Source organism: Emydura macquarii, unplaced genomic scaffold, assembly GCF_026122565.2.
Source record: "Emydura macquarii macquarii isolate MOO-44397 ecotype Brisbane River unplaced genomic scaffold, CSIRO-AGI_Emac_v2 contig_1551, whole genome shotgun sequence".
Lineage (NCBI taxonomy): Eukaryota > Metazoa > Chordata > Testudines > Chelidae > Emydura > Emydura macquarii.
The window spans coordinates 22,709,239-22,736,285 of record NW_027131688.1 but is presented as its reverse complement, the minus strand read 5'-3'; the positions used below and the strand labels follow the sequence as shown (position 1 = coordinate 22,736,285).

The 27,047-nt window shown below is 40.3% G+C and overlaps 1 protein-coding gene across 1 annotated transcript in view; it reads right to left on the bottom strand.

The window, feature by feature from the left end:
• Positions 1-23,404, bottom strand: part of BEGAIN (brain enriched guanylate kinase associated) — a 65,673-nt gene extending 42,269 nt beyond the window's left edge. Inside the window, exon 1 of the mRNA XM_067555168.1 lies at positions 23,348-23,404. Within this exon, the coding sequence (XP_067411269.1) occupies positions 23,348-23,350 (3 nt within the window). The 5' untranslated portion in view covers positions 23,351-23,404. The remainder of the gene's footprint in view (positions 1-23,347) is intronic.
• Between the last annotated feature and the right edge of the window lie 3,643 nt (positions 23,405-27,047).

Genomic DNA, 27,047 nt, shown 5'->3' with positions numbered 1-27,047 from the left:
AGATCTAACATTTTCACTGTTAAATTGGCAGGCATTTCTCCAATAGCGAGCTGCATTGCTCACAGTAGTGTCATAAGAAATGCACCACATGCCATGTGTAGCACTTGAGCATGAACTGATTAACTTTTTAAGCTCTGATCTCGATGCAGACCTAAGGGCTGGACACCCCTATTCTATGACTGATCTCTCTAACACTTTATGTACACTGCTGCTGGGTTTAAGAGCTGGTTTACTGATTCTGGCTACACTCCTTGATTGCTAGGAAATCAGGAATCCCATAAGCTAGCCGTGCTTGTTAGGTTGCCCGGAGACTGACTCTGCTGCAGCCCCTGATTCCTGACATTCTTCTGTCATTTCACTAGTTCTGCCACAGGCCATTTATGGGCGGGACACAGTCAAGGCTGAATGTATTGCTATAGGCATTCTGCACGAGGGGACACAGTAGCAGATTAAAGTACACATTTGTCGACACCTTTGAATTTAACAGGGTTCAGATACCTTTAAAATGTATATATAATGTCAACTGCCATGAAGAGAAGCCCAATTGTCAATGCGTTTTCTATATTCTAGCCATCAGCTAAGTCTAAAACTTCCAGTACTTGCTTAAAGGACACAGGCAATTTAAAAATTATGGGCCAGATCCTCAGTTTTTCCTGAGCGCCATGCGATGCTCCTGTGGGGAGTGAAGAGTACAGGGGTTGACTCCCAGCCAAATCAACTGTCTGGCACAAGTTAGAGTAGTCTGGGGGTCTTTTGTGATAATGGAATAAAGATACTGTCTAGATTCTGATTAAAAAAAACAAACTAAACCAAACCAAAACTTTTTTTTTGTAGAGACAATTTGATCTTCCCGGGCACACGAAAGTAAAGAGGTGTTTTTATTTGAGCACGGCATGATGGGTTTTTCCTGTAATGTATGGAGTTAACAGAGCTTTAAATACAGGTCTTAAACATTTGAAAGACTAGTGCAGTAACTCACTGAGACCTATCTCCTGTCTATTTAGGGTGAATCTTGACTCTTTCTTCCAAAGTGAAACTCTTAATGAAAATGAAGTCAAATCCAGGAGAGCAGGAGCCTCAGTTTGAATTTAATGGAAATAAATGTTTAAACCCCCCATCATACTCAAATTAATTGGAATGAACTTAATTGGGATCACCACTTCATTGGGATAGCTCCCAAGGAACTGATTTAGCCGAATGAGAATGAATGGCAGTGACTGCTGATTAACTGGCAGAGTATTAGCATATGTTTAGCTTAATGGAGTTAGATCTGACTAACATCAATCAATTTAGGTTTTTACTAGATAGGAGCTGCAAGATTTGGTCCTACATTAGTAGTGTTATTAAAAGTTTTGGTTAGAAATGAATACTGTCCCAATTGTTTTTTGAATATTAAACCTCATTACACCAACATATTCCCCCAATATAATGTCACTGAAGAAAATATCATAATTAGATCAGGCCATATTTCTTCCTGCAACACATGGTTAGAGCCATCCATGAAGTACATCTTAGCAGAGGGAAGAAAGAGAATTCTATCATCTACAGACTCTTGTAAATAGGGAAGATTTGGCAGATGTCTCCAACGTTCCGACAGATATGTTCCTATGCAGTGTTCTAGCCATGTTGGCCCCAGGATATTACAGAGGCAAGATGGGTGAGTCAACCACTCACCACTTTTATAGGACCAACTTCTACTCAAAAGCATCTCTCTCTCACCAACAGAAGTTAGTCCTATAAAAGATATTATCGCACCAACCTTGTCTCTGTAGATATATTCCTAGACTTTCTTCCCCCTCCTGCCTAAGTTGGGTACTACAGTGGTGAGTCATACTTTGATCACTTCAGGGCTTCATTATCACCATCGCTAATTTTGCAGACATCCTAAAAGAGGTCTGTCCAGACTGCATCCTGTACACAGTCTTGCTTTGGGAGTTTCCTATTGATAACTAGCATTTCCAAGATATTTCTCTAATCCTGCAGTTCTTGCATTGACCCTATCTATCCCCAAAGTAAACTCTGTATATATTTAAAAATCTTAACATCCCCAAATTCACTCCCATTTAGAATTTCTTATGTACTCTGAGTCCTGCCTTAATGTCTAATTATATTGGCCTTTGCTGATCCTTAATGCTAGGGATTAAGTCTTTTCAGTCAAGAGTTTTTATCCCAAAACTCCTTCTTGTGTAGCACAGTCCTTCTGAGAAGGTTTTGATTTAAGACCTCTCTGTTTAATTTGGATCATAAGAGCCAAATTAAAAGATTTGTGCTGTTGAATTTTAATTGTTTGTATGGTAACTTGCCTGAAAGACATTGTACCACAGTGATCTGAATGCTTGATTTGGCTTCTATAAAAGTTGCTATACACTAACGTTTAATATAAAATTCTAAGAGAACCTGTTATGATCATATTAAATACTCCTGGTTTCTTCAACAAAATCATGTAAAGAATCAACAGTTATTAAACACATGAGAATGACAAGATAACAAAAATTAGCATTTTCTCTTCCCCTCGGCACCGTTCTTTGATAGGATGGGGTTTAGATTATGGCTGACACCCACTTCAGGAATTTTAGCAAACCCATGCCAACAGACTCTAACAACATTCTTCAAGGTCACAGTCATAGAGCTGTTGGCATACACAGCCATTTATAGTATCATTCTGCTCCTGCCTCATTCCTGCTGGCAAGTCCCTGCCTTTCCAACTTCCCTTCAAATTCCCAATCTGTTGTGCTCTTCCTCCCACTTGAGACCAGCCTTTGTACTAACAAACTTTGCGTGGACATCTTTTCATGGTGAAACTATTGCTTATTTCCTCTGGGGCCATCATTCCCAATGACAAACTCTCCATTCTGCTACCACTGAGGCTGTTAATCAGCTGAATGATCTTTGGACTCACTCCCACTTCCAAATCAGCCATCCTTCCTTGTCACAGGTGTCCTGCTATCTCCTCTGCCTGGATTTATGACCTGCACCCTTTCTTACTGAGCCCCTCTTTCCCCTGAACAAACTCCACGATGTAATGCCTTTCTCCCTTTGTATTAGTCCTGCTTTGGCTACCGCTCCTCTGGACAAACTCTATTCCGCTCAGTACAGCCATTCATTCCCTTTTGCACAGGATTCCTTTTGCGCCCATCCTCACCTGGAAAGTCTCCCTAATCCCTATCAATCTCCTGGATAGATACCGCAACTGGTTTAATTCCATCAGAGGCTACTTGTGCAAACCATGGTCCAGCTCCTGCCTTCTTCTGCTCAGGAGACGGTTCTTAGTGGAAATATTTGCATGTTAAAGCTGATGTACAGCAGCCATTCACATCCATGAATTACGTGTGAAAACAATAACGCCTATTCCATAACAATTGGTGTCACCCTTTTAAAACATAAAGATCATCTACTGGCTAGTTAGCTATTTACCTTATTCAGTTGTCGTTTGAAAACCTGAAAAAAATGAACTTTATTATCCAGAAGACCTATTCTTCTCCCACCCAGCCAGCTGAGTGACTCTCATTGGTTGGACTAGATGACCTCCTGAGGTCCCTTCCAACCCTAATCTTCTATGATTCTATGATTGTATGATATCAGTAGGCATCTCCCATATCCTGGAGGAGAGAAAATGGGTTGGACAGATCTTTTAAACAGTTAATATAAAATCTGGGATCCCACCATAGAGAAACTACTCACGTGATATGGAATTTTCTGCAATCAGAGTAATATGTATGATGCTGGCAGACCGGGTGCCAGCTCATGCCAAGGTCCTTAAGCCTTAGCATGGATGCACAGCTGGAAATGACCCTGTCTGGCCTGTGCATTAGTATTGTTAAGATAGGTATTAGGCTTATATCAATGTGTCTAAACTTTATGAAATGCTTGTAAATTGCTGCATGCAGGAATGTCACTTATAAGCTCTATATCCCATGCTATAAAGAAATACTTAAGTGTTTGGTCTATAATTGTAAAACATTTGTTTTGAAACTAAGTAACTCACCAAACAGGAAAAAAACTTCACCTAATCAAAATGCTGGATTCCTACAGAAGGTGTTATCTCCTGCCCATCAGGAAGGACTATTGAATCCAAATGGGCCATTGTGGAACCAAGACTTTGTTGACTGCTTCCCCCAGAGCCCTGAAGAAGTTATGTGCCCAAGCCCTCGTCCCATCACAGCTTGAATGCTGGGGGAAGAGAATAAAAACGCCTGTTAAGGAGAATTTATCATTACTATGCTTTTTGAACCCTGAGGGGCAAGGATTTCTTAGCATAAGCAGGGAGTTCCCAACTGTTTAGCTTGGATTAGCCCTAAAAAACACATAGAATTTGCTTATTATAAAAGTTTCTATTATCATTTGGAATTTAAGTCTGTAACTCATTTGTGTGTTACCTGCTTTGATCTTGTAAATAACTCTCATTTCTTTTCCCTACTTAATAAAGCTTGTTACAGGATTCACTACCTGCGTTGTCTTTGGTGAGAAATCTAGGTGCAATTGACTTGGGTAAGTGACTGGTCCTCTGGAGATGGGAGCAACCTGAATATGTTGTATGCAGCGTTGTATCTGTGTCGGTCCCAGGATATTAGAGAGACAAGATGGGTGAGGTCATATCTTTTACTGGACCAACTTCTGTTGATAAGAGAGACACGCTTTCGAGCAGTACAGGGGCACAGAAACTCTCTAAGGGGATTTTTGCAGGGATTGTCTCCCTCAAAACTCCCCCCGGAGGATTACCCATGAGAAGAGATGATCCAGGCCCTAGACCTCTCGCAAATGAGAGCTCATCAGATTCTGCTTTACAAACCACAGGGCCTGTCTGGTTTCAGTTTCAAGCCACTGAGTCACCCTCCAAGTTCTGCAGAGCCTTTGTACAATTAGAGTTAAGTCTGATCTCTCCTTTAATAATGGAACAAAGAATTTTGTACCCCAGATCTAGCTACAGTATCTTTTTTTTACTTTAAAAGCCCCGCTGGAATTACAAAAACAGTTAAGCCAGGAGGAGGCAAAGTATGGGATTTTGCACCCCAATAAATTTAAAATGACTTTTAGTAATGTTAGTTGAGTGTTCACAGTTCTGGGGCCCTACCTTGGGGTCCTACAGTACTACCCTGTAGCAACTCCTTTATTGAGGTCCGTAGGAGCTACTCATATCTCCAGAGTAGATGGTGCCCTTTGTACAAGCACATATATTTAGACAAGCTACATAGAGAAAAAACCTACTCTCATCTCACCATGAACGGCATTGGGTTAGTGAAAGAACACCTTATTACCTTCATACAGCTCCTAATTTAATAGTGATTGATTATCCAATAAATACACAAAAACCATATTGTAGAAAAAGGAGAGACAGTTCTGTCCTTTGATGAAAGTTGGCATCCTCTGCCTGCACATTTTGATAGTTATTCTTAGATTGTTTTTAATAATTACTCTAAAATCTCCCCCAATTTAATTACATTGTTTAGGAGTGAAATTAAATTCAGTAATTTTTGTATGTATCTATTACTCTGCTTTGTCTTTTCTCAAACTATCAACCAATAACTATATTTTGAGCATATCTTGGATCCCACTAAATATTCGTCTGAGTAGCTTATCTGAATCATCTCAATATCCAGAATCTTCAAAGTAGACATGCCGGGTAGATATTTCCAAAGACCTCAGTCAATGGTAAAACTTCCAATGATAGGAGATTAACATTGAACACTTTTGATAAGGCCAATCCAACTCTTCATAATAATACCTGGCTTTTATATAGCACTTTTCATCAGTAGCTCTCAAAGTAGATAAGTGTCATTATCCCTATTTTACAGATGGGGAAACTGAGGCACAGGACAGTGATGTGACTTGCCCATGGTCACCCAGCAGGCCAGTGGCAGAGCCAGGAATAGAATGCAGTTCTCTTGAATCTTAGTCCAGTGTGCTTTCCACTAGGCCACACTGCCTCACATAACCAAAGACCTTTTTCTGAAAAATGTAGAGGCATGCCTTCTAGGCACCTTCCTAGCCATGTAGACACACACATTTCCATGCTGCTATGCAGTAGATTTGTGTATATAAACGTTTGCACACAATTGTGCACCTAAAATGAAGTGTGTATTTCAGATCTCATTCCTCATGGTAGCCATCTCACTGAGGATTTACGTAAGTTATAACTGAGCTGGAATTGCAACTGGTGTAAATCAGGAAGTCAATATGCTAATTCATATCAGCTGAGATTCTATTCCCTATGTAGTGTCCTCTGCAAAAAGCACACATTAACTGTCTGATGACGCTTGAACCTCATTTCTCTTGCTTTGCCCATCCTGTCAGACCCCCTTTTGACAGAACACATTGCTTTCTGTTAGGAAGAGAATATGTATTAAAAATTCAACAGCTAGATCATGCAAAAAAAAAAAAAAAAAAAAAAAAAAAAAAAAAAAAAGCCTTACTCTTCTATTCAGCCTCTTGTCTATGGAGTTAAAAATGTGCCTGCACACATTTCAAGCCACTCTTTATGGCCTGCTCTTTGTCCTCTCCTGTCTTTAAGTCCAATTAGCTGCTGTGTTTGGAATCTTTCAAATGCTCCAAGCCTTTGGTTTTTCACTCTTTTGAGCTGGCAATGTGCAAGGAAACAGATCCAATTCATTCCCTAGGGTCAAAGCCTCTCAGCTTTCCTCCTCTCAATGTGTGAGGTCATTCTTCACTTCCTTAACACATTAAGATTTTGGTTCCTGCAACTTACTTTAGTGCTTCAAAATATTACAGAGATTTTTTTTAGAGGATGTTCGCAGTGCTATGGCATTTTGTAACTTGTTGTGTAGTGTAGGTTGTTCATTACAATGGGGCAAATCCCTCCCTGGCACCAAGTCTCGATAGCCAAGTGTCACATGAGGAAGGACCATGAAGCTTGAGGAGCGAAAACACTCTCCTCCTAGGCCCTGACATAACCAGGGGGATTCTAACTCAATTTCTAGCCTGTGGTGATATTTGCAACACCAATGTACCTTACATGGCAGAGAATGGCCAGCAAATCCCTGAGGTCAGAGACACCTCAAACTCTCCTCCATAGCTATGAATAGGAAGCCCTAGTGGAGCTGAGCTCCTTGGTGCACATGTGAGATTCTGTCCCCAAACCTTGTGCAGCCGAGGAGCACTGGTTCTAGTGCGGTCAGAGTCCTGCAATGTGGATGAAGTGGTTCAGGATGTGCGCTCTTACAATGTGCCCCAATACCTCCATTTCTTTTCCAAGTGGAAATGAAGAGTAGTCCATTCAAACAGCCAGGTTATCAGTTGTTGCACTGTACGTGTATGTGTTTGTGGTGGTGGTGCTGACAATGTTCAAAGAAGGCTTGATGCCATCTTATTTCTCTTCGCACTTCCCCTTTTCTTTGAGACAACAAAGCAGGATATTACTCTGCTCTCAAACAATCCAGTGATCCTTATTTCTGTTTTCTTCAATCTTATAGTTGCACTAAATCAGCTCAAAGAAGGATATATCTAGAAATTCAGTATATAGATGAAATGTCACTATTGGAAACAGCTAGCAGGGCCACATCCGTCTTGCAGTCTATTGACCAATATATGCTGAGCTAATATTATCTATTATCTATGTATCTATCTAATCACATTATCAATATGTATTAGTCACACCTCATGCACTAAGCACATATCAGTATAAATGTGGTGTGTGTGTGTGTATATATATATTCCTAGCAGTTAGGTGACCAGAACTGGCTTATGTCTTTCTATAATCCTGTTCACTTAGGCTAAATGTCTCATAATACATTGCAAAGCTGATGTCAGCTTTGGTATCAGAAAATAAGAAATTTGTCAAAGGCAAATACATTTATGTTCTGCCCTGGTACAAGATGAGGAGGTACCTTCATGGACCAGTAGCTGGAATGCATGTGTTCAAAACAAAGAGAGAAGGGGTATGCTGTGGTCTGAGGAAAAACAAGGTAGAAAGCTAACTGGTTAAATCTAGCTCCAGATGATGCATATAGTACCATGTTACTTGTTAACAAGTTGGGTGTAAAAAGAATAGATTTAGGGGTGTGACTTTGGAAGCACAACTCATGTGTAAGATGAATTTAACAATACTGCATAAAACTGCTTCCTGGAAATTGATATCATATTGAACCTTTTTTCCTGTACTACACTATTATTGACCTGACTGATATTGGTTATTTGGTCTCTTGAGTATATTTTGTAACAAATCAAAGCGTGGCCAAGCAACTGACTATCCAACTTACCAACAAGTCTTTTCATGAGGGCTCCTGGCTGCTCTTTTCTTTTCCACGTAGAACATTTGCCCTATAAGCATTACTGGAATTCAACTCGTTCTTTCCTTCTCACTTAATTTGCTGGGGGGGAATCTATTATTTCAAAGTGGAAAATATTGTGGTGATCTGCTCATCAAAGGACAAACACAGGCATTTTACGCCTGCTGTTTTCTGCTAAGCATGCAAAAGGCACATTTCAGTTTCAGTACTGCCACTTGGTCGGTGTATTCAGTGTTGTAGCTGTATTGGTACCAGGATTTTAGAGAGACAAGGTGGCTGAGGTAATATCTTTTACTGGACCAGTTTCTGTTAGTGAGAGAGAGATAAACTTACACAGAGCTCTTCTTCAGGTCCGGGAAACTAAGGCTATGTCTACACTAGCACTTTTGTTGGTAAAAGTTTTGTTGGCCAGAGGTGTGAAACAAACACCCCCCTGACTGACATAAGTTTTACTGACAGAAGCACCAGTGTGGACAGTGCTATGTTGGGGGTGATGATCTCACACCAACATAGCTACCACTGCTTGTTGGGGGTTGTTTAATTATGCCAATGAGAGAGCTCTCTCCTGTCGGCATAGAGCAGCTGCACAGGAGACCTTACAGAGGTCTTGCTGCAGTGGTACAGCTGTGCTGCTGTAAGATTTCCAGTGTAGACACAGCTAACTCAGACTGTCACAACTAAATTCAAGGTGGAACAGAGTGTTTAGCATAAGTAGTTAACACAATTCAAGGGACCATTCAGGGTAAAGTGGCCTGTTTACAAACTGGGGGCAGGGCCATTAGTGGGTTACAGATTGTTGTAATGAGCCATAAATCCTGTGTCTCTGTTCAGTCCATGATTTTTAGTGTCTAGCAAAGTGACAGAGGGCTGAGGCCTGACAAGTGAGGTCAGCACTCAGATCACTGTAGCCTCAATTAGTTTCCCCAGTGACTGCCAACTGAGCAATTAGCTAATCAGGAGAGGCTGGGGAGGTAAGGAACTAATTAGTCCTCAGCTGGCTAACCTTATAAAAGCCAAAAAGGAAGCCTTGTAGTGGGGATTATAGAGCTAGTTGAATCTAGACTGAAAGTGTACAAGATTGAGAGAGAGAGAGAGAGAGAGAGAGAGAGAGAGAGAGAGAGAGAGAGAGAGGGTTCTTCCAGGGTCTTAGTAAAGAGGGAGTGAAAGTGATAAGGAATAAAAACTGTGATGTTGTACTGGTGGAAGGTTTTGGGATTAAAATACATACTGAACCCTTAAAAAAAAGCAGGTCTGAGCAGTTTCTGGGGCATCAGAGGAGGGGGACTGAGCACTGCCACATCACAGTCTGATTGGGATACTTAATGGGACTTGTTTAGAGGAGGTGACTCAAGGGCCTGTTTCCCCTGTAATGTTTCTGAGATGCACTGAGCTGTGCTGGGTGTCAGTAGTTTGGTAGAGCTGAAGGTCCTGTAAGTGTTAGTGAGTGTGAGACTTCAGTGCCCATGTGATGGATTGCTGCCGTGTGATTCTTCTTGGCCTCCTGCAGTGGGAGAGACTCCAACTGGAAGAAAACCTTAGTTTGCCTAATCCCACGAGTGCATTTCTTGTAGAAGTGTTTGGGGCATGCTGGAACCAGGATGAAGGTTGAAGGGTAAAACCCTGAAGGGGGAAATTGGGCTTATCGGTGTCTAGAGGTTTAGGCCTACATTTTCAAAAACGTTTGTTTAATTCTGACTGCCTTGATTTTTGGATGCCCAGTTTGATATATCCAATTCTCAACAATGTTAATCAGCATAATTTCAGCTGAAGTCAAGGATCACTGAAAATCTTCAGGCCTGAAATGTTTGAAGCACCCCAAATCTGGAGCCACCAAAATCAGTGACCACTTTTGAAAACATAGACTTTTGCTTCCCTGGCACGCCCACAAAATATGAAACTGGCTCAGGCTAGAATTACTTTTAAACACAGATAAGTCAAATGTGTGATCCGGCAACCCTTCACCACTGTGGGGTTTGTTTGTTTATAAACTTCTCCAGAATTCCTAGCTCTGATCATTGAGTCCAGCTGAACTATGCTTGGTATAGCCCCCAGATGTGTTTATGTTCAGGGGAGGTAGGGAGGAACACACAGCTAATTTTACACTACCTTTCTCCTCGCGCTGGGTTGCCAGGAGCAGTGAAGCCCCAACATAATTTAGAGCAGTCCTGGGTCTCTCAGGTGGCTGCAGGCTCTTGGGATTCCCAGCAGTTTCAGCCAAACCTCAGAATGCTCATGCCACAGGCCCTCATGCCCCCTATGCCTGGGGCTATAGGGAAAGATAGGGTGTGGCTCTACACCACCCAGAGATCTCCTGTGCCAAGGGAATTTCAATGTAACTATGTAACCAAGTTTTTAGACTACTTTACACTGACAGAGCAGATTTCATTTAGCCCCATCTCTTTATTTTTGGAGATCTAACAAAATTGAAGTCATCCTTCTGCCTGCTCATTAGTGATCTGATTAGGGGATTGATTGCACCTGATTAAAAGGAATGTAATGAAAGTTCATTTGATAACTTGGACATCTTTGGTAGCATTTGATCTTCTTTCCTTACATCTTGTATAGGAATGACATTTTTACTTCATTTGATGTCTCTTATTTTTGTATGCCATGCACTTTCATATTTCTGTACACTTTCTCTATGAAACTGAAAGAAAATCATTAGAATAGTTAAATAGAAAATTATGCAAACTTTTAAAAAAGTAGTCCTTAAATATCAGGACAGAATAACAGCCAGTTGCATTGTGCCATGTTATGTTTAGTTAGTTCTGTAAAGTGTAACATTAACTTTTGTGTCAAAACACAACCAATAACTACTAATTAGATCACCTAATACTAGAATAAGAGTTATGCAACCCACTAATGGTAGCGCATACTATTCATTCAGTAAATAAATTTCAGTTTCATCTTGTATTGAGAAACCTGAGTTAATTTTATTAGGGATTTTCATTGGTTTTTTTGGTTCAGTATTTGGATAAATATAAATAAGTGATGTGTTAATTGGGGAACCTTATAGGAAAGGGAGAGCCTGTATAGGAAGGATGGGCTCTACCTAAACCAAAATGGAACCAGATTGCTGGCAAGTAAAATTAAAAAGGTTGTAGAACAATTTTCAAACTAAGGACTGGGGGAAAGCCGACAGGTGCAGAGGAGCACGTGGTTCAGAGAGAGATACCCCTTAGGGAAGGATCTATTAATGGAAATTCTCTATATCCTCATAAGGAGGAGAGGATGAAATAAAATATTGGTAGGATGAGAAACAGTCAAATGAAAAATAACAATTTTTAAAGTGCTTATATACAAATGCTAGAAGTCTAAATACTAAGGTGGGTGAACTTGACTGCCCCGTATTAAATGAGGGTATTTATATGGTAGGCATCACAGAGACTTGGTGGAATGAGGCTACTCAATGGGACACAGTTATACCAGGGTACAAAGTATATTGGAAGGACAGAATAGGTCGTACTGGTGAGGAAGTGGCACTATATGCGAAAGAAAGGGTACAGTCAAATGAAGTAAAATTCTTAAATGAACCAAACTATACCAACGAATCTCTATGGATAGTAATTCTATGTTTGAACAGGCTAAAAGATAGGAAACAAAGGGTAGAAATAAATGGTCAGTTTTCAGAATGGAGAGAGGTAAATAGTGATGTCCCCCGGGGTCTGTACTGGGACCAGTGGTGTTAAACATATTCATAAATGATCTGGAAAAAGGGATAAACAGTGAGGTGGCAAAATTTGCAAATGATATAAAACTACTCAAGATAGCTAAGTCCAAAGCAGACTGCGAAGAGTTACAAAGGGATCTCACAAAATGAGGTGACTGGGCAAAAAAATTGGCAGATGAAATTCAATGTTGATAAATGCAAAGTAATGCACATTGGAAAACATAATTCCAACTATACATATAAAATGATGGGGTCTAAATTAGCTATTACCACTCAAGAAAGAGAACTTGGGGTCATTGTGGATAGTCCTCTGAAAACATCCACTCAATTAGCAGCGACAGTCAAAAAAGCTAAAAGAAAGTTGGGAATCATTATGAAAGTGATAGATAAGACAGAAAATATCATATTGCCTCTTTATAAATCCATGGTACACCCACATCTTGAATACTGTGTGCAGATCTAGTCTCTCCATCTCAGAAAAAATATATTGGAATTGGAAAAGGTATGGAAAAATGCAACAAAAATGATTACAGGTATGGAAAAGCTTCCATATGAGGAGAGATTAATAAGACTTGGACTTTTCAGCTCGGAAAAGAGACGTCTAATAGGGGATATTATGGAGGTCTATAAAATCATGACTGGTGTGAAGAAAATAAATAAGGAAGTGTTTTTTACCCCTTCTCATAACACAAGAACTAGGGGTCACCAAATGAAATTAATAGGCAGCAGGTTTAAAATGAACAAAAGTAAGTATTTCTTCACACGATGCACAGTCAACCTGTGGAACTCTTTGCCAGAGGATGTTCTGAATGCCAAGACTATAACAGGATTCAAAAGAGAACTAGATAAATCCATGGAGGATAGGGCCATTAATGGCTATTAGCCTGAATGGGAGGGATGCAAAACCATGCCCTGATGTGTCCCTAGCATCTGTTGCCAGAAACTGGGATTGGGTCACAGAAGATGGATTACTTGACGATTACCTGTTCTTTTCATTCCCTTTGAAGCACCTGATATTGGTCACTGTCAGAAGACAGGATACTGGGCTAGATGGACCATTGGTCTGACCCAGTGTGGCTGTTCTTATGTTCTACTTTGAAGCTTACACAACTGACTGATACCCAGTAATGTATTTTAGATGTAATAATCACATCTTCCTTAATTGAACTTTATTTAGTCAGACAGAGCATATCATTAAATCATGTCTTTTCTGATTCCTGCCATGCCAGATGGTGCTGTGGTATGTTTAGAAAGATAGAGTCATAAATATAAAACCCCAGTAAACTAGTTTGTTAATTAATATTAAAGTTCTCCATTATATTGTAAGTTCTTTTAGGATGAATTTGGAATCAGTACCGTACATTTGTTTGAACTTGGAGTTTCATTCTGAAAACAACTATTGAACTCTTGGGATATACTCACTTATTTATCAAAATAAGGAGAATGTATTTACTACTTGAAGAAAGAGAAACAAATGGCTGTCTCCATCGACTTTCAATAACCACTGTAATAGGGAACCAATACTGTAGCTTGAAAATGTTATTAGGATGATCTCATGTGTAAACAATGGTAACTTGTTATTTAAAAGAGAATTCTAGCAATTTCAACAGAATGTTGAGAGAATTACCCTCTGAAGGACATTTTTTTAAGCCTTTCAAAAGATATCAGTGCACTCCCCATTAAATGGGAATAAATCTGTAATTAAGCATGCAAGTCAGTTAAATGTAAGTGCAAATAGGTACATGTCCATACAATTTGCACAGCTCATCTGATACATGTAGCTTTAAAAATTGTTTTCCTTAGTATTATCTACAGAAGCATGGAGTTATTGAACTAATTATCCAAATCTGTGTTCGTTAGAGATAATTTCATGCTACAAAGTTGGAATCCTGATCTAAACTCAAATTTCCATGGAGTGTGGGGATGTTCAGGTATACCATACTTGAAATAAAAGAGGACCTGGATGAAGTAGATATGCTACAGGTGCACCTTCTGTATCCCTAACACATACTTTAACACTATTTTCAACATAAGGATGTGTAACAAGCAGCAGTTCCTCATCTTTGTTGAAGGAAGTAATGCCTTAAATCTGAATTACTCACCCAATCTAATTGTGGGACAATGTGGGTGAGGTAATATCTCTTATTGGACCAACTTCTGTTGATGAGAGAGACAAGCTGTAAGCTTGAAAGCTCATCTCTCTCACCAACAGAAGTTGGTCCAATAAAAGTTATTACCCCCTCCCCCCACCTTGTATCTCTAATATCATGGGACCTACACAACTACGACATCACTGCATACACTAATCTAATTGTGTCCATCAGAGTTAAATTATAGAATTTATCCTTATTAAAAATAACCAATATGCCATTTGATTAAAAATGACCTTGGGCACAATTTTATTTATGTTCTCTATATCTAAACAGTACAGCATTATTTAAAGGTAACATAGAAGGGTCTCAGTGATTTATCTAAGGTTTCGGATCTCATGCTCTGACATTTTACTGGAAGGACTACTTGCTCTTTACTTCATATTTGACCCTGAACTAGAAAAGGTCTTGTAAAAATTTGTTTCCTTGACTACCCAATGTCACAGGCTCAAAAGTTAATTGTATGGTGGTTTAAAAAAATCCAAAACTAAGCTGTGAATAATTGATACCAGATCAGAGAGAGACATGCTGTTAGAGATGTGTTAAGGTGCTGCTTGATAAGACAGGAGATTGAATAATATTGGGTCACTGTTTGTCTTTGTTCTATAGAGCAGTAGTGGTGTTAGTATCCGGTATTTTTTCCATAGGGCGCAACCTGCTTGTATTGAAGTCAATAGGAGCTTTGTCATTCAGGTGTAGGATCTGGCCCACGTGGTTTAGTTCAGTTACCCAGAAATAATGATAACTTAATGTCACACTAAGCTCATCAGTGAAATGGAAATGAAACATTTCATGTTAGGTCAGGTCTACTTGAATTGAAATACTGTGTTTTGTCACCTCTGCTCAGGCTACCCAGATCCTGGGTGTGCAAAAGAAAGCAGGCCCTGTACCCTGTTTACGCTACTTCCTGTGGGCCTGTTATCTCCACCTCCTGGAGCAGGCAGCCAAAGATGGATAAAAGGTAGGGAGCAGGTAGATCCAATACGCTAGCCAACACAGCCAACCAAGGTGACAGGGGATTGTAATTTGCTAGTGGTATAGATCAGCAACAAATTACTAACCCTCTCCTCTGGAACAAAGGATAGGAGGGAAGCATCTGAGCCTCTGAGTGGTGTCTTTGAGGCACAATGCCTCCCAAAACTATTCTTGGGGTGGAGCATTTTCCATACCACCACTTGCTCAGGACTGTTGCTAAAGGCACAGTCTAGCCCTAAGTAAAGAGAGGTGGAGAGATGATCTGAAATGAGCAGCAGTTAAATAGTGCAAAATAAGGAAACAAATGTGTGCACCTACTGAAAATCCGATGGAGATTTTTTAATTTTTGTGGGTTTTTTCTACCTTTTGTTTATTTCCAGTCCTAGATTGGTTTTCAGCATTCTGTTAAAAGTTTCTTTCCTGTTTATAACTGTTTTGGCCTGTTCTCACAGGGCTAGTTCTCTGCAGAACTAGCTGCTTCCAGCTTTAATTATATTTCTAATTTGATGTAATTAGCTCTATTTTCTATCTTGTGGTAGTTTTTTATACCACACACTTCCGTAGCATCTTGGTGCCTTCCAATAGTGCATTAAGCAACATTACTTCACATCTGTCATGTCTGTCTTCTATCTGTTATTGGACCAGCTTCAGTTTGGTGAAAGACAAGACTGTAAAAGATATTACCTCTCCCATCTTGTCTCATATTCTGGGACCAACCTGTTCGCTCCTCTCCCCAGAAGGAGAAGCATGTGGAATGGACTGTCTTGTTTACATTGCTGTTTCTTTTGCTAAATATACCTATTGCCATGTGCTTGTAGTAGAGAAGCAAAGGTCAAATGGCCTAACCTTGACTTTAGCCAGGCCATCCAGATAAAACCATACATATAATCTTCATCTGATATCACCTTCCCACCATTGTTACTCAGCTTGACACACCCTAATTTTTATCTTATTAGTAAGAGTCTTTTCTTGAACCAGCTGGTCTACCTCCTGCTCTGTGCTGCTACTGCTTCTAATTACAAGCAAATTTTGTTAATTTCATTTTAATCTCCCTGCATATGAGTGAATTTAAATGTGCAGCCTGGATTCCTAGGGTAGAGCAAGACTGGGTAATAATGTATTAAATGCATTTTAGCTGGAGGGACGAGAGATGGTACTGATTCCTGATAATTCTCTTACATCAATGTAATAGCATCTTCTGAGAACGTGACAATGACATTAGCTTTAAAGAAGAAATATTTGTTTCCTGTAAAAGAGGCAAGTAACTAAGTCTGTAGTGAACAGAGAGGATGCTGCTGGAGATACAGAGTAACTGTAATAATAAAACTGACAGTTGTAATAACAATAATGATTCTGTATAGGATTCTGAGAGTATAGAGGATTCAATTATTAGAGAGCCAATATCCAAGCCAACTGTTCTCCCTCTCTTTTTATATGTCCTCCACACAAGTCATTATCTTCTTCCTATCTCGATTAATTTCATACTCCCTCCTGTGCACTCAAAATTACATTGTTTTGAACTCTGTAGCTGCTTAGCTGTCTATTTCTGTGGGGTGATTTTTTCTTCATTTAAAAATAGATTTTTTGAAACAGTTGGTAGACACCATTTCTAGAGACAGGGAACTGGACTAGATGGATCAGTAGTCTATTCAGGTATATTCTGTGTTAGGCTTTGACAAACTCTGCTTTTCTATTTTTCCCCTGTATTAAAAACATATGGATAAAACTAGAGGAAAGCTGTCTCATCTCCATCTATGCCTGACATCCATCAACATTGTAGGGGGTGTGGTCCAGTAGATAGGAAACTGGACTGGGATTTAGGAGACATGGTTTATATTCCCAGCTCTGCCACTGGACTGCTGGGAGACCTTGGTCAAATCACTTCACCTTCCTGACACTTAGTTTCCACATCTGTAAAACTGGACTGCTGATTCTTGTCTTCCTTTGTGAAGCATCTGAGATGAGAAGTGCTACATTAGAGCTAGGTATTATTCTTAGTCAGGTTTTATTCTGGGATGTGGCACACAAACATTTTCTGGTGGCCAATCTGTTCCTAGTCATGAACAATGGGCAAATCTCCATCCTCATTGATTTCTCTGCAGCACGTACATCCTACTGACCATGAGCCCTATGAGGGGTCAGCAACTGCTCATTCAGATGGTTATGATCCTTCATCAGAGACTGATCCTGAATGGTCACAATGGGCAAACACACCTTTGCCTCCAGAACGCTCACTTCTGGAATCTCATCAGACTCCATTCTCTCTCTCCCCATACCATCCAATGTATTCGCCAAATTGCTGGACATAGTGACTGTAAGACACCAAAGCCTTTAACATTAGTTATATTCACATGGCAGCCATCACTTTAAATGCAAGTAACAGGTAGTCCCAGTATATAAATGAGAACAGCACCTGGATGATGAGCAGCTGGCTGAAGATCAAGCTAGGTAAGACACAGGTCATCCTAGCAGGAAGAGGAAAAATAACATCACCTGCAATAAAGAGTATTTGCCCCCTTTCCTTTATCAAAATGTTATGTTATCAAAATCCTCCTGGACTCTTCACTAATAACAGATTCACAAATAGTGACAATGGAACAAGGTTAGTGTTTTCAAAGTAGCCTAAGCACGTTAGGTGCCTAACTCCCATATCATGGGATTTGAGCATATAAGTCTTCTACATGTCTTTTGGAAATTCCAGCTGAAATCACCTTCCACCTGCTCGCCAGAAGACAGGGCCTGTATCCTGACAAAGACAGACCTGGCTATGGAGATTAAGGGGCCAGGATGAAACAGATGACTTGGAAAACTCAGAAAACAGAAACATATCCCAGGATATTTAAAAATAACTGTTACCACAATAGTCCCTGAAAATTGGAATCGCCTGGTCATTTTACCTGGAAGCAGGAAGAGTCCAAAACACAGGCAAATGCTTGGTAAATATAGAGCAATCACAAACTGGAAATAGAAATCAGGAGACATGCAGCATGTTGGAGAGCAAGGAAGACCTACTCTATAGTCAATGTTGTAAACAGGAAATTAAAAGTGAGATGTCTTCTGTCACCATACAAAACAGAGTAATGAGAGATGTTCAGTACTTCCTCAGGCTACCAGAATTAGTGAAAGATTTTCTACTGGGAGGAGGGGAGAGGAAGAAAAGTTCTGACTTTGGAAGAAAGGCAGGATACTTTAGAGACAGCCTCCCATTGTGTTACTTTCAGCCACCGAGTCAGAACTAGCAAGTGCTACAATATGCAATGGACATGTGAGATCAATCCGTTTCTGTCATTACAAGTGAAAAACTAACTCTGTACACACAAATATAGAATGAAAAATATCCCAGCCTGTGCCTGTTCAAGTCATGTGTACAAAACAGGGATGTGCACACAAGTCATAGATTTGTGCATGGAAATACATACGTCTACATCTCTGCAGTGCTGACAGGTGCATGCAGCTTGAGCCTGGGTAATTTGTGTGTGCAAAAGGGCACTCATAATTTTGTGCATGGGCTTTTAAAAATTTGGTCTTAGGTGTATTCATCTTTGGCAACATTTGAATACCTTGTCATGCTGGCAAGATTACTGACGTGGATTTGGATAGAGAAAAATGGAATGCAGGATGGATTGGGGAGGGTGCGGGAGGGAGATGGTTTGTGTGTGTGTGTGTGTGTGTGTGTGTGTGTGTGTGTGTGAGAGAGAGAGAGAGAGAGAGAGAGAGAGAGAGAGAGAGAGAGCGATGGGTGTTGAGAGTAAAGAAAAGTGACTCAGATAAAAAGAAAAGGTCTAGGAAGTTAGATTTTTCAATAGCTATTTCCATAAATGACTTGTTTTGATGGCATTCAGAGTAATTTTTTCCCCAAAAGAAGAATTTTAGGAAGTTTTCTTGGCTCCAAGCAACACACACTTTCTCTGGGTTCTGACTTGGTTGATTATACCCTCTAAATGTCTCTGAAAATCCATAACTTTCCTGAATGTGAGAAAATGAGCATGTCAGGTAGAGCTGATTCTAAATTTTCTTGTCTTTGGGATGCAAATCCCTTAAAGTGTATTTAGGTCATCTCCATTTCACTTTCATGGGGCATTCAGCAAAAAGAAAAAAGCAAGTGCTTCTTAGTAAAGAAAAAAATGAGGTGCTCTAAATCACGCCATAGCTCAGTGAAGCAAAGTTCTGATAATATAATGGCCACAAGATACAACCTTTATTTAGCTGGCTGGCAGCGGTGTATTTGAGAAGAAAGAGTGAAACATTTCTTTGACAGGTCGCTTAAAAAAACCCTGCTGGCCACTGAAAGTAGCGAGAGGTTTAGAATGTTGGAAGTAGTCCTGGGGGAGATGGACTAGTGGGCAAAGGGAAGATGTGAGGTGGTTAAAGGTGCATGATAAATTGACAAGCTGTGTGTTAATTCATCCTATATATCTCCAGTTCACCACACAACTTTGCAATTATCACATGGGTATCACGTCCACAATCCACCTAACGTGTGTGTATGTGTGTGTGTTTGTCCATCCATCCCTCTGTGTCCATAAGTACATCTTAGACCTGTGATGGGTTTAAATTCTGACATCTTATAACCCTATGGAGCTAGAAAAATACCTTACACCACGGGGCAGCCCCAGCTTCCCAGTAAGAACCACCTATTGCTTCTAGCCCTCCGAGGTCCTGAGGCATCACCTTAAAACGGTGACATTTTTTAGTTACAGAAAAACTATTTTAGGTTATTGTGTGAGATTATGGCTTCCTCTGTGCACCTGGACTCATGGAGCCAGATTTTCTTAAGCATCTAGTGGGATTTTCAAAATCCCCTATCTCCGGCTTTAGGTGCCTAAATATCTTTTGAAAAGCTGGCCCAGGGTAAGTAAGGCACCAGGCTCTATATATAGCGATACACGCCCCTCTCCCTCCAATTCTTAAATCTCTTGAACATTGTATTGTAAAGTAGTTTTTCTCTAACATATGGGGCTTGGGCTGGTGTAAAGGTTTTATCAACACTCATTTGGGATGATCTTTATAATCTATTCATGATTCTGCCATTCGTGTCTAGCAAGTTCATGCCAAGCGAATGTTTTACTCAGACTAACTTCAGGGGCAATTAGTGAACGTTGGTAATAGCTGCAAGTGGAGGAGATATAGTCTTTAATTAAATAGCATGTGACAATCACAACACAACACTGCAGGTCTGTGCATGTTTCTTGCCTTTCTCTTAATGAAAAAAAATCCAGAATTATGATGCTTAATTATTTACAAAGATTGTTTGCATTTTATTTCTCTACAAGTTGATACCACCAAGAGCATGCAAAGATTCTCCCAATCCAGATCTAGCTTATGCTAAGAACAGGCAGAATCTGCAGTTCTTGCTCTTTTAGCCTTTGATGTAACATGAAGTTCGTATGGCAGTGCTTATTCAGACAAAACTCACATTGATTTTTATCTGAATAAGGACTGCATGTGTCAATCCTTAGCCACATTCAGCATGGATACAGTGGATTACATTTTGTTTATAGTTCTAAACAAACTGGATTTTCAGTTGGGCAATAATAGTTGGCTAGCATCACAAGGATGTTTTTAAAATGTTTTTAATATTTTATGGCTTAGCATTTAAAAGCAGGCACAGACTGGGAAAAAAACAGCTGATACACAAAGAAAAACCTTTGTATTTTTCTATTTAATGTAGCTCATTTTTATGCCACTTTCAACAACAGTAAGCACAGGTGGATTTAAAATTCCAGATTTGTCCAAAACAGGGCAGTTACTATATTTGTTTGTTTTTGGCCTTGTCCAGCTAACATTTTTTTTTTTTTTGGTGGGAGGGAGGGTAGAGGCAAAAACATAGCAAACATCCCATATACATATATGCAAATTTATATCCCAATCCTGCACCATCAGAGAAGCATTTGGAGCTCCTTGTCTGAGCAGAGTCCCTTTAATGTCAATAGTGCTCCACCTGCGCACATGCTGTTGTAGGACTAGGACTGTAAAAATATCCCCTCTGCTCACCAACCTCCTCCCAATTATTCCCTTTGGATATGTTAACTGTTCAGGACCCAAATATAAACCAAAATATATAGGCAGAGGTAAAGCAGGGCTTGCATGGGTTTTTTGCCTATTTTTTAAGTTTATTGGGATTTCTACAAAATATAAAATAGTACCATCGAGAGGCTTTAAATGCTTTTGACATACAGTGAAAACACAAACTGACCAACACAACAAAAATAAGCCCAGTTGCTTCCCTGACACAAAGTGAGGAGAGAGAGAGACCTCAGTGATTCTAGCCCACAATACACCCAGTTCAGCTTTTAATTCACCCCACTCTCCCTCAAAAGTTTGGGCTTTGCAATGTGCCCTGAAAATCAAATGATTTAGGCTGTTTGAATTATACTATCTGCTACATTCCTCCTTGTTCTTATTAGTTTCCATTTGATTTTATTTGTTTTTGCCAACAGGTTCTCCCATCTCAATGCTCTAGAAGATGAAGCAACTCTGGAATTAGGGGTTCATAAAACCTTGGAGATTGCCTTCAGTTCCTATGAATCCATTTTCAATTCCTCTCATGCTAGTAGGAGTAAAGAAAGGTGAGGTTCTTCACTGGGACCATGTCCTGCTCCACTCACGGCTAGATTCTCTCCTCACGCTGTGGGTCTGAGAATGCATTTTTATGTCGAAGTATTTAGTATGGCCTGGAAAACTGTTGCTTTCTGTGAGTGCCTGGTGTTACCTCTTTCTTTTTACCTCTTTCCAATACCTATTGGAATTTTGAAGTGTCATTATATATTTGCGTTTTGGTCACAACCACAATGTGCTAGGTGCTGTCCACACATAGATGGAGACACAATCCATGTCCCAAGGATCTTACAAGAAGAAATAACATATCAAGGGTGGGGGACAGGGATATAGTTAAATATATATAATTTTATATACTTTTAAAAACCACTCTGCGCACACTCTCCACCACTGCCCCTTGCTCTATCTATTGTTAGTTGTGAGTTACTAATGCACTGATGTGTTATTAACTATTGACCATATCTTGCAGACTTTACTTGCACACAATTCTTGGGAAATGAATGGGTCCATGCATATTTGGAGCCTGGAGGAGAAATCTTCAGGTTTAACGTTCTGTTTTCAATTTCCTATTAGGGCCTGGGGATCTCTAATCGCGCATTCCTGGTTTCCCTCCCTTTTCTACCCTCCAATGTCTAACAATCTATTCCCCAATCTCCTCTTTCTCTAAATCTGAAATTCCTGTCTTTAGCAATCACAGTGCCAAGCTCAGTTTGTATTGCATAGATCCAGACTATCTCTCCATTCAAATGTTATAATGTATGCTGTGCAATACGCCCCAGGCTCTGCACTAGCATTTATAAAAGGTTGTGTCAGTATGCGTAAGTATGTATGGGCATGCATGAGAGATTGTTAAAGGACCAAGAAGGAAGATGAGTTGGGAATGGATGATTACAGAGTCAATGTGAGGATCTGAAGGGCCCAGGAAGGGTAAAGACCTGAAGTCCTTTTGAGATTCAGATACTGCAACAGAATTCCTCACAACACAATATTGACAATTGTTGTTCATGTTCATGTTCCCTCCTCAATATCACACCCAGATTTCTCTTTAAAATCTTCCTAAACGAATATTATGTCAAAACACCATTAACAAATTAGCATTATCCTTAATGAAATTACAGGGTTTTTTACATCTTCAAGCAGAGCGTCACTGTATGTTCATGTGGTTTATTCATAATGTTCATAAACCCAGAGGCCTATACCTGGTGAAATAATTTCTCCCCTTTTTAGTTACTAATTGGTCTATGGCAGTAGAACCAACGTTGACATTGAATTTATGGACACATGCAGATATGAAATGAATATATCGAGATTGATAGTTATGACAGGATATGGAAAGTAATACTGTCCAAGCTCATTTAAGTCACTTAATAAAAGTAAGTGAATGTACCGAAAAGGCATGAAAAAATCTTCAGTTTGGTAATTTGGATTGCTTCATTTAAATCTTTTCTTAATGAAAACCTAAATATTAGAAACCTAAGGAAAAAAAGTTATTAGTCAAATTAACCAGAATTCTTTTAAAGCCAAGATTGTCCAGCCAGATCATCAATTTACATATCTTCATTGAAGTTAATAGAACTGTGCAGATATACCCAGGTTTGGGGCTGTCTCATTATATTTATAAAGTCACGCTCCCTGGTTTAGTGTACCCTGAGTACAGCACAAGCTTAATCATACCAGTTATGCAGCCATTTGCCTTGTCACTTAAGAACCATAAAAAATATATTTAAAATTTAAAAAAAACAACAACTTACCATCCTGTAAAGTTTATCTTCCAAGTCCTGATTAATTCTTTGTAAGGCTAGGTAATTGTTTTGTATCCTAAAATAAAGATGATATAATGTAATTAGGAGGGTTTGCATATTTCTTTTTACCACTATTTGCACCTCAGCATAAACTTGGGCTCCCATTAATATTAAAGTATATTTACTCATTGCTTCTGCTGTCTATTGATGGTTATGTGTTTAAAGCCCAAGGCTTTAGAAATATATTTACCATCCATTTCCTGAGAAAACCACTTTTTCATATTTTCTTGCTATAGTTAGAGGCAAATTCTGCTGGAAGCCTGAATGCACTAGAACCTGTGCCCTTCGCCTGCATAGGTATGTGTGGAACACCAGGATGTGGGGACCTGCCCAGAGGGACTGTACTCTGTGCACCATGCTCAGGAATTGTGCCAGTAGAATTGGGGAAGAGGCATGATCTGTGACTCATCAACTACATAGATTCACTGATCAAGCCCTCATGTTAAGGGGTGATACTACTGGAGCTCTGAGACTGCAGGTGCAGCCACATAAAGTGGTCACTGGATGGCTTATTCCTTCTACTAGACCCCAGGAAATCTAGCACGCCAAGCTCATTGACTTGGGTTTGGGGCAGGGAACAAAATTTTGCCCTCAAAAGGATGGATAAACACTTATTTTCATTGACATAATGGGACTGGGTTGGGACATAGGAAACAGAACCTTCCTATTTATTCAGAAGTTACACACGAGAAAGCTTGTGTCAGCTTTTCCAGGCTGGTCTGTTGGCAACCTTAGCATTCTAGTAAGCAAGCTGCCTAGAACCTGCTCTATAGGAGACATCAGCCATTAGCATAACAATACTAACTGTGCCTCATTTTTCCATACCATAAGGGATAATAACCGGTTATGCATGCTCATTACAGCCCATCGGTGTGCACTTCTATATGCAGGTAGGGGTCAGTGGCAACTTCATGTTCAGGTTTGAAAAGTTTATCTAAATGCCTCCCAAATCTCCGCACTGGAAATCTCATGGGAACGGACCTAAGGTCTACTGTTTCCTAAGGCCTATTTCACTATGACGTCCTATGCAATGGAGCCTGTTAATAATGAACATGGGTAGAATGAGCAACTGGGCCTAGGCTGAGAAGTTTGAATCTGAATTCAGCTTCCCCAAAGTGCAGTGGGCCTAGGACCAATGGTTTTGGTTTGACCCATTATAGAGATAGGGATAAGCCTTGTAATGAGGATTGAACTATGGATTCAAACTGCCCCAGAGTTGGGGTTGGGCAGGGGGTTGGGCCCATCTCTGATTTATAATGAAAGAGTGGCATTTCAGACCTATTTCCACTGCTTTGTGCTGTGAAGTTTTTCTTTCCAATTCTATGGCAGAATACCCCGTTTAGAGACAGTACCAGTGGATCATAGTTCTGGGACTGTGCTCTCCCTACGTGCAAAGAATTCTTTTGGGGTTACAAGGTTGGGAGAATGAAATCTAGGTGTTAAGACCTGTGAGGAAAAAAATTTGCCCCTAGTAAAGCTGTGGAAAAAGGAGGACTTCCCTATGGGGGAAATTCCCACTGTGAAGTTGGGGAGGGTCAACCCAAGACCTTTAAGCTCTATTTGGAGAGCTAAGGTGCTATACAGACCCACTTTTGCTGGCCCACTGCCCAGAGGTGAACTTCACCCTAGAAGAGGACTCTCTGGTAATGCTGTCTGCCAGGTGGATGACCAAACTGATGAGAGAGTTTGTACAATGAGTGCTTGTGCAGGACTAGAAGTCAGTTCCCAAAACCACCAGCTGAACTGATTGACTCTCCTGATGTCATTGTGACAAATTTCTAGGTGATTTAATGTCTTGGTTGAAGTTCACAGAATGCCATATCTTTTCTGTTCCTACCACATGCAGCAATTCATAGTAAGCTTTTATACAGATGTCTGCTTCTGCAGCCACTAAGGGCTTTCACTTCTATTTAGCCAGATTCAACATGACAAAGAAAAGTCTGAGGCTGTATTATATCCTGCTTATTTTCCTCCAGCAAAAGCAATAGGAGAGAGAGAGAGGAAGAACAGACACTATGGGTATGTCTACACAGCAAAGAAAAAGCTGACTCTGGCTCGCAGGGGTTGGCTGTGGGGCTGTTTCATTGCTGTGTAAATTTCTGAGTTCGGGCTGCAGCCCAAGCTCTGGGACCCTCCCACCCTGTGCGGTCCTGGAACCTCCAGCCCAAGCCCGGAAATCTACACAGCATGAACCAACCCTTCAGTCCAAGTCCCCCAAACCTGAGTCGACTGGCTGGGGTCAACCACGGGTTTTTCTTTGCTGTGTAGACAGATCCTCTGAGGCTCCCTGTCTACACCATTAAGAGAGCGGCAGGCATAGAACATGAGTTAATGCTTCTCTAACTCAGTAATTATCTATGCTTTAGGATGGGGGTATGCCATGGAGAATCACTTATTCCCCAGCTTTTCTCCTAACCCAGAACAGCCTGATTCTGCACAGTTTTGCTATTGACTTCAAAGAGCACAGGATCAATCCCCATTAATACAACTCCTCCTGTGACACATAATAGTTGAGTCTCCTGTGACCTGTAATGTTTTGGTTGTTGGGCTTAGCATGGGTGCTGGATGTGTTGGTGGCCTGTGATATACAGGAGGTCAGAGTAGGGCCTAGTCTACATTAAGAATTCACACCCTTGAGTGATGCAGTTAAACGAACCTAACCCTCAGCATAGGCAGCGCCAGGTCAACAGGAATTCTCCCGTCGACCTAGCTACCACCTCTTGAGGTGGATTACCTGTGCTGACGGGGGAACCTTTCCCGTCAGTGTAGGTAGAGTCTTCACTGAAGCACTACAGCCACACTGCTGTAACGGTGCTGCTATAGTGCTTTATGTGTAGATAAGTCCTAGATGATCTGGTGTTCCCTTCTCACATTTCACTCTGACAGTGGCACCACGCTATGGGGTGCAGTGGGAATGTGCCATGGACTGTTGCTCCCTGCTGCTCCTAATCTGATTCCCTACTCCATTTCCATTAAGTTTTGCTCCAACCACATCTGTAGCATGTAAACCGTAGTTCTCCGAAGTACTCCTTTTCAAATCAATTTTTTAGAAAATGAACAAAGCTCACTAAGCAAGATCCAAACCTCAGCAAAAAGGTGACTGCTGAGGTGTTTAATGCCTATTTTGCTTCAGTCTTCACTAAAAAAAGGTAAATTGTGACTAGATACTTAACACAATTAATGTTAACAACAAGGGGGAAGGAACAAAAGACAAAATTGGGAAAGAACAGGTTAAAGAATATTTAGATAAGTGAGATGTATTCGAATCAACAAGGCTTCAGGAAATTCACCCCAGGGTACTTAAAGGAACTAGCTGAAACAATCTTGGAACCATTAGCTATTATCTTTGAAAACTCATGGAGGATGGGTGAAGTTCCTGAGGGCTGGAGAAAGGTACTAAGTTTGCCTTGTATTTAAAAAGGGCAACCAAGAGGACATGGGGAATTAGAGACTAGTCAGCCTAATTTTGATTCCTGGAAAGATACTACAACAAAGTATTAAACAATCATTTTGTCAGCACCTAAAGGATAATAGGGTTATAAATAATAGCCAGCAAGGATTTGTCAAGAAAAATCATACCAAACCACTCTAATTTCCTTCTTTTGCAGGAATACTGGCTAGTGGATGGAAGGAAGCAATAGACATGATA